Genomic DNA, 9,282 nt, shown 5'->3' with positions numbered 1-9,282 from the left:
ACTTTGATTTTCTAAAAATGGTTGACTCTAAGTCGACTTACAGTCGACAGTTAAAGTTGACAAAAACCAACCTAGAAATAGACGGCTTAATGTCGACTTTAATAGTCGGCTTTAACTTAACTGAAAAAAGTCGACTATTAGCCGGCAAACAGTCATTTGTGCTGTGTGGGCAGCTCCAATGGTTTTGACCTTGACATATGTTGTCAAGGTTATGACCCTGAGTGACTTATCAAGAGGTTTTAGCTGTCGCTCGTTAAAAAGTTAAAAAGTTATTTAACAAAAAAATTAATACCAATGGGGGGATTGGGGAGGGGGACCCCCCCCTTAGTAGGTAGTATGGGCGCAGGCAGGGGAGAACGCAGGGAGGAGGGGCAGAGCCCCTCCCTCTGTCTAGCACATAACTAATATCTATTGTAGAAACAGAAAATATGTGCTTTAATGCTCCTACTTGTTTAGTAAGGCAAAGATTTAATAAATATTTAATTTAATATACTTTCTACTTTGCGTAGGGGTCTGTCTAATCTCTTCGGTATCTATTACTTTTAGTGTATTGTAGACTCATTCATTTAGTAAGACGAAAATTTAATAGATATTTAATAGATATTTTAATAGATATTCAATAGGTATTTTAATAGATATTCAATTTAATATACTTTCTACCTTGCGTAGAGGTCGGTCTAATCTTTTCGGTATCTATTATTTTTAGTATATTGTAGATTCATATCTAGTATCATATTTAGTAAGGCAAAGATTTAATAGATATATACTTTACAATGCGAAGCGTTCCACATGAGTTTACAACTTTTATACGAAGTGAGATTTTACTTCCCTTAAAGATTCCCTAAAGTGAATAATTACCGTTAATTCTTATAACTTTTTAACAAAAGACGAGCGCTGGCTAAAATCTTTTGATAATCACTCTGGGTCATGATCTTGATAACATATGTCAAGGTCAAGGTCATGACCCTGAGTTGGAGCTGAGTCCCCTATTCGACAATTTTATCTCAAAATTATATTATATTATATTGTTCCGCGTTATCAAAGTCTTAACATTTAAACATAACCGTCCGAAAATTGTTTTGTTATCTAAAATAGCGTATGTATGACCTTATGTTTTATTTTCGTGATAAAAGCTAAAGTTAAAATTAAATAATAAAATTCAGAATAAAAATACGTATGGCAAACAAAATAATCTTTTCTATATTATATGAACATTATAAAAGCTTTGCACAAATTATGTATTTTTATTGTTATTACATTAATTGCCTATTGTACGTACGAGAAATCGCAATATTAAATTTGATTTTTGATCGAAACATTTCCAAAACTATCATGTATTTCATATGCAGTGTAACTTGAAAAATAATAAATTCTAAAATATTATTTATCTCTTTTAATTTATAAATTCTTAAGCAAGAGGTATAATCTTAAAATAACTTTATTTACATAAAAGTTTATTAGAGAAATAATTGAAAAAAGTCGCGGATACCGTCATATCACTTATTTGCTTTAAATCATATTTCTTAAACAATAGCTAAAAATAAAACTTTAAAAATATAGATAAATACAAATTAAAAAACACAAACTAGAAAATGTTTTCTAGTCAGATAATGTAGCAAATTTTTAAGATATTGTTTGGAATTTTGAATATTTAACATTTTCGTAAAACAAGCAAATTTGACAAAACAAAACAAGAAAAAGGAAAATATAAATGAAACAGTTTCAGGAAACTACATGTAAAACAATCTAACATTAACAATAACATATCCAGTATTATTTAAGCTACACAATTTGCAAAAAGAAAATCATAAAAGTGTTATTTTTGTACAATTTTCAACTCATTTGCTTCATTACATTATAGAAACAAGTTACAAATATAGAAATTATGGAATAACTACATAATGTTGATAATTTATGCGAGCCAATACTGATTTTGGTGTGTAATAAATTATAATAATTTTTACAATATCCAGCCAAACGCAAACTGTGCGCCGCATTTTTGTCAGTCTTGAACCACAATTCTTTACATAAGACCGGAATCCACTTGTAATAAATTAAATTGACAATTTAATAATTTTGATATTAACAAGCCTATAAAAGTCTATAAAAATCCCCTTCTCCAAACGTATAAAGAAATTTATTGCGAAAAATATTATCTCAGTCAGGAATTGAACCTAGATTTTCTTGCCGGGTTGGCATCCTATCATTTGACTACCGAGGTATGTGATGTTATTCTTTGCAATAACCAATATATAAACAATGTAACGCATCTCTCAGGCTGCGTGAAATATAAATTTAACTCGAAGAAATTAAAGAACTGTATTTTAAGACCGACAAAAATGCGGTGCGTAATTTGTGTGCAATTGAATATTGTAACTAAAAATTATTACATATCAACAGCCATGTTGGCTTGCATAAGCATTATGTATAGTTATTTCTGATTTATTCATGGGAACCTTAATTTTGTCAATATGAATTATGAATTATAAATTTTTTCCTTAATTGTCTAAACAAATGTTTTTATCAGTATTGATAAAATGCAATGTTTTATAATTTTCAAGAAAATAAGAGTCTCTTTAGGAAATTTAGATTAGTGACTTCTCAATTTTATTTAACAATAAATTGAACTATTTATTTTACATAATTGTTTTGTCAGATTTTTATTTAAAATTGTAAAAAAATAAAACGATTTTAATGTCACAATGAAAATTGTGTAAACTAATTTAAAATTGTTAAAAAATAAAACGATTTTAATCTGATAATCAAAATTGTGTAAACTAAAACGCCCAATGTTTAGAAAACGTCACCGTTTGCATTAAAACTTAAATCAACGTTATCCAAGCACAAAAATTTTAGAAAAAATTCAAAATATTGGGAATAATGAAGTCATTAAAAGTCTAATCAATTAGGCGTGAATTAGAAATTTTGCAATAAAACGTGCTATTGTTAGAAATATTAATTGTATTTACGTACTGTATTGATTTATAGGTACGACAATGATGCAGGAACTCATATGGCTGGTGGCGAACGATCTGAATTTTGACGAGGCACATAAAAAATATTTACTAGAGAGATTTCCCTTTATAGAGTAATATTTTATATAAAAACAACAGAAATTTAATTAAAACAAAATTTGAATTTTTAAATGTTTTTAAATATGTTTTTATATTGTTGTTTATTTCTAGAATGCATAAGAAATTTTATTGGATTAGATTTCACTATAAATTTAGTAAAAAAGTAATAAAATAAAAAATCGGAATCATTCTTCTATTTTTTTTCTTACATAATATAATGATTACAGAACAAATTATTAAACTTTCCGAATTAAAAGACACTTTATAAGAATAGTATATTTTTTTTGTTTTAGAATAGGAGCAATATTAGACGAAAATATCTCAGTGAGAGATGTTCCTGGTAGAATCAATACGGAGAAAAATAGTGTCGAATTCGTGCGGAATCAGCCTTCACCGCGTTTCATTAAGAGTCATATGCCTCTCGAACTATTGCCGACCGTCGTAAATAACACCTGCAAGGTGCGTTAATAAAATATTTTGTAAGTTAAATGCACATTTACATAGACAATACATTTATAAAAAGGGAAAAATATGTTATCATAAAAAAATATGTTATCATAAACTTTCTTTTAGGAAAAAATAACAATTCAATTAAAAAATTGCATTGTTATTTTAGTATCAGCTATATAAATTAATCAAAAATTTACATCAATTGTAACTGATTTTTTAAACTGTTGAGCATACACAAAACAAGATAAACCTATTCATTTTTTGTCTATCTTATACATTTCTTATTTACTTCATATTTTTGTTACTAAATGTTTCTATTAAGTGGTACTATAAAATATTGAAGAGGTACGATTTATGAGACCGGTACGCATTTGGCAACTCTCCCCTATATCTTACATACAAATTTGTAGAAATGAATTGTCACATTTTCTACTTTTATGACATTTCAGAAAAAAACGTTTTGCGTTAACATTTAATTAAAACTAAATTTTAATTTTCAAGCGTTTTCATTTTATCGACAACACTTTTCAGAGACGTTATTTTTGTTTTCAGATTATCTACGTTGCAAGAAATCCAAGAGACATAGTGATATCGTATTATTATTTCCAAAAAGACTTGATACATTTCAAATATCAAGGAACTTTTGAACAGTTCTGTAATAATTTCATGAATAATCATAGTAAGCTTTATGAAATATTGATTGGTCTTTACAATTTACAGTTTATTCATTTTTTCTTAGTTAACGTTTCAATAACCTAATTTTCTGCAATTTCAGTGCAATGGAGTCCGTATTGGGAACATGTGAAGGAAGCGTGGAAGTTGAGACATAGAGCAAATATGATGTTTCTTTTTTACGAAGATCTCATAAAGGTGAGACGGACAGGAATTTTATTCAATTACATAGTTAATTCAACTGAAAGTCTTCTTTATCATAAATGCCTTTAGTTGCGCTGTCGTGGCTGCCATTTTGAATTGATTTAAAACGTTTACTTTTCATGGTCATTTTGATTTTGGAAAAAAGCCAGAAGTCGCACGGTGTCAAATCCAGTAAATATGGTGGATGAGGTCACACCGCAATATATGGTTTTATTTAACAAAAATTGCCGTATTAGAAGCAATGCGTGACACGGAGTGTTGTCATGATGGAGGCTGAAATCATTTGTCCAATTTCTCAGGTCTATTTCTACGTACGTGGGCTGTTCGATAAGTCCGTGCAAAAATGAAGATATATATTTTTTTAAGAAAAAACGTTTTTTACTTTTCTACATAGTCTCCTTCGAGGTCCATACACTTAGTCCAACAATGTTCCAGTTTCTTGATTTCGTCCATATGGTACGATTTGTCCAACTGGAGTAGTGATCTCAACAGGGCGTCCAGAACGTTCAACGTCATTTGTATAGTCACCTCGAAAGTTAGCAAACCATTTATAAACCGTACAAATCGAAGGTGTAGATTCATTATAATTTAGGATATCAAGCTTTTCATTCTTTAAAATTCTTTGAAATTTTTTTTTATTTATTTTTTACAAATCACGGTATTTAATCGATTCAAGTAAACGCCGAACATAGAGTTATACGACTATCTGACTGAAACTTGGTGTGGGAACTTTCAAGAGTTGCCAGTAATTAAAAATAATCCCAACTTGTATTGGTGGAACAATCTCTTAGACTTTGCACAAACTTATCGAACAACCCACATACATACATTCTTTGTTTCTTAAACGCTCCAATAAGCTTTTATAATATTTAGAGTTCGTAAATGTTTTGAATCAATTCGAGACATCAAGATAGCCACGTCAGCGCAACTAAAGACACTTATGAAAGAGGACTTCCAGTACTGCTTCAGCAAGTGACAAAGGCGATAAAGGGTCAAAAGGATAAGCAAGAAGGAATATTTTGAAAGGAGCTAACTGTAATTTGTCTCTTAATGTAATAAGTTTCTTTTTGTTTCAATATTCACCGTATTTTTATCACACCTCATACATTAAATTTAATAATTTATTTATTAATATACATTAAATCATATAGAAAAAAAGAGGAAAAAAATGAAGGGGAAAAAAATAGAATAAATTGAAAGCAAAGAAACAAGAAAATAAAAAGAACAATCTAACGAAAGAAACTAAAAGCTAGAACGAAAGCGAGAGAGACAGAGCAAAAGCGAAAGTAAGAGAGAGAGAGAGAGAGAGAGAGAGAGAGAGAGAGAGAGAGTAAAGGAGAGTGAAAGTGAAGAGTGAGCAAGAGCAAATAAGAATAAGTAGGAGAAAGAAAAAGTTAGAACAGAACAGAACAAAAGGTGAATAAGATGTTGAGAGCGAGGGAATAACAAAAATAACTTACTTTTTTTATTATGTATATAACATTTTTTATCATTTTATGTCAACCTTTATTTATTTTATTTATATGTTCTACCACATGCATACTGAGGCTGCAATCCGTTATTCACTGCAACTGCAGAAAATCTATACTTTATGTTTCATATACTATTTTTATTACCTGCAGTGAATGCAGTCCGTAATCATTTACGAGTATATAACCAGTTGTTAAAAAAAGTTGTCAAATTTGCCGAAAAAGGTTAGCCCAATCTTGTGTTGAAAATTGCAAACGTACATCATAATACCTTCGCTCCGCAGTTTTAAGACGATAACGATGACAATGACGCTTCTTAAATAATAAAATATAAATTTTCAGATTCAGACTTTGTATAGCAATATCTTCGCTAATAGGGCACGTAGATAAAAATTAAAAAATTAAATTAAATTGAGAGAAGGTCAATACGGTCATAGCAGGATCTTAATGCTTCTAATATTCCTATGTGTGATTTTATATACATATTTTAATTTCAATAAACTGCGTATTTATTAAATTGATTATCAATTTAATTAATCAATTTATTAAATTGATTATCAATTTAATTAATTAATTTATTAAATTGATTATCAATTTAATTAATCAATTTATTAAATTGATTATCAATTTAATTAATCAATTTATTAAATTGATTATCAATTTAATTAATCAATTTATTAAATTGATTATCAATTTAATAATCGGTGATAATACGGTTCTGTTTCAATCAAAGAATTGTGCTGAATCCGAAAGTAACGGCACACAATTCGTTGAAACTAGAATATGTATGTAAAATCACACAGAAATATGGTATTAGAAGCACCAAGATCCTGCTTTGACCATATTGACCTTTTCTCAATTTAATTTGTGTTATACATAGACGGTCGTAATAAATATTGTTAAAAAAATTAAATTTTTGTTATGTAACTCAAACCCAAACTATCGATTGAGCCTACTCAAAACTTAATCGATTTAATCGTTACTGAGATCTGATAATCTCGGATACTCGTAATTCGCCGGTTCGCGTAAAGTACCTACTCACGAGGCGGTTTCACGCCTATACTTGACGCGAGATACTACCGTGTCTACTGACATGAGTACATTTATCTTATTTTTAAAGTAAATATATTCTAATTATATTACTTCTTTGAAGAAGACATTTCTTTAACAATTGACAGAATACATACATGCAAATACATCGCTTATTTACATCATCAGTTTCTGATCTTATTCACCAGAAAAAAATAAGCATACATACGTACGATAATAAAAATATAGCACATAGCATATAAAGATGAACAAACAAATTGCGACTAGCTCGTCCTTGTAAATAACAAACAAATTGATTAGGCTGGATTAACAAGCTTATTTAAATGAGGATGACAGCGTTTTCTATTATAACACAAATTTTTAAGTCTCCTTGGTTTACTCATACGTTCATTGTACTTGACTCCAAACAGTTCGACTCTAATTTCTCTCTTACTCGTTATTGAATTGAAATCTTTGTTCTGAAATCTGCTATCGTACCGCAAGTTTTAATCTCTTATGTGCACAAGTTTAATTTCTTATATCTCTGTGTAACAACATGGTTCGTCCTCTTATTTAATAATTGACTTTAATAATGACGTTTCAATCCTCGCCAATTGATCGACCATTCCGTTGGATTTTTATACATCAGACAATGAATTTATGCTGGAACGAAGATTTCAATCTCATTACACCGACGATTACTCAAAAAGTTTAATGCATTCTTATTGAAATTGACTCTACGAATGTAACGTATTAATTTATATATCATATTTTATTTGTAATTCGTTGAGATGGCTGAAGAAGACCAATCAAGGTCGAAACATGTACCATGTATAGCGTTTGATCATTTTACGTATAATGCTTATAGCTATTTAAAAATTTTTATTATAATAAAAAACACTGTCATCCTCGTTTAAATAAGCTCGTTAGTCCGGCCTAATCAATTTGTTTGATATTAAAGATATTATAATTCTGTAGTTAACGTTTTCATCTATTTTTTGCAGGATTTACCTGGCAATATAAGAAAAATCGCTGCATTTTTCGATAAGACTTACAGCGATGAGCAAATCGCTAAGTTAGTGGAGCATTTAAAAATAGAGAATTTCCGCAAAAATCCTATGGTAAATCAACCGAGTCCCGATAATGTGATGCAATCGGAAATATTTATACGGCAAGGAATAACGGGTCGTGGGAAAGAAATGTTCACGCCGGAGATCGAAGAGAGATTTAACCAGTGGATTACTAACAATTTAAAGGATACGGATTTGACGTTTCCAAGTTAGATTTGTTACACGATATATAAGCAAATGCATTTTATAAAAAATTTTGACTCATCTAAGATAGATTTGTTACATGCATTTGTTACATAATTTAAGCATTACAAATTATACATAATTTCTGTTCAATTATGTTTTAAATAAAGATAACTAATGAAAGATATTTAAAAAAGAAATTATAAAGCTGATTTTGACTTTATTGTTAATCGAAAGATGCGATTGATGAATTTGCAGTTTTAAATATTATTCTTTTCATTCTAAATTCAATCATCTTTGTAGAATCTTTATTTGCTACTGTCTGTCACAATTTCTTTACAAAATATATAAGCAGCGTTCTTGCTAAAAAAAAAGAAGAAAATATCGCAAAATAATGCAAAAAATTTAAGAGAAAAGTTTTAAAGAAACTGTCATCTCTTGCACATTAATGATGCATATATGTAGGTATACAGGATTTCCCAAAAAAAGTAAAATATCCTTTTATTGGCAGATTCTGGGGAGAATTCTAATTGTAAGACGATAACTCTTATACCGAAATATCGAGGCTAATGCTTTAAATGATTAAAATTAGTTGATTGTAGGGTTTAAAATTTGCGCGCTCAGGTACGGTACATTGCGTACGCGGTTGCGAAAGGCTCTTGTATAAAGTCCATTTACATAAGCCGCAAACGTAAAAGACAAATACAAGCACGCGGAGAAAAAAAGAAAGAAATGTAAAAAAAAAGAAAAAAAGAGATAAACGTCCGCGTTTGCGTTTTGCGTTTGCAACTTATGTAGATGAGCCTTTATTAATTTTGACAGTTGTGCGTAACAAGAAGTTAATAATACATATATTGTAATACAATGTAATGTGTTTAAACAAACAAATAGAAAGTAACGTATAAAAGGCATGCGCGACGCGCACGTTTGTTTATATACGTCTATCTATATATTTACATGTTACTTTCTACTTGTTTGTTTAAACGCATTACATTGTATTACAATATATGTATTATTAACTTCTTGTTACGCACAATTGTCAAAATAATAGCCTGTCATGCACATAAATATACATGTACTCAATATGCAAACAATTAAAACCAAGGTCCGAGAATAGTTGGAATCCTCGCT

At 29.4% G+C, this 9,282-nt stretch overlaps 1 protein-coding gene across 1 annotated transcript in view; it reads left to right on the top strand.

The window, feature by feature from the left end:
• The window catches only part of LOC105458987 (sulfotransferase 1 family member D1-like), a 9,596-nt gene extending 721 nt beyond the window's left edge, over positions 1 to 8,875 (top strand). Inside the window, exons 2-6 of the mRNA XM_011704631.1 lie at positions 2,989 to 3,088; positions 3,368 to 3,533; positions 4,077 to 4,203; positions 4,300 to 4,394; positions 7,903 to 8,875. Coding sequence (XP_011702933.1) covers positions 2,989 to 3,088; positions 3,368 to 3,533; positions 4,077 to 4,203; positions 4,300 to 4,394; positions 7,903 to 8,181 — 767 coding nt within the window. The 3' untranslated portion in view covers positions 8,182 to 8,875. The remainder of the gene's footprint in view (positions 1 to 2,988; positions 3,089 to 3,367; positions 3,534 to 4,076; positions 4,204 to 4,299; positions 4,395 to 7,902) is intronic.
• Positions 8,876 to 9,282: the final 407 nt, after the last annotated feature.

The sequence above is a fragment of the Wasmannia auropunctata genome, unplaced genomic scaffold (genome assembly GCF_000956235.1).
Source record: "Wasmannia auropunctata unplaced genomic scaffold, wasmannia.A_1.0 LD334241.1, whole genome shotgun sequence".
In the NCBI taxonomy this organism is placed as follows: Eukaryota; Metazoa; Arthropoda; class Insecta; order Hymenoptera; family Formicidae; genus Wasmannia; species Wasmannia auropunctata.
This window is presented reverse-complemented; position numbering and strand designations above follow the sequence as displayed.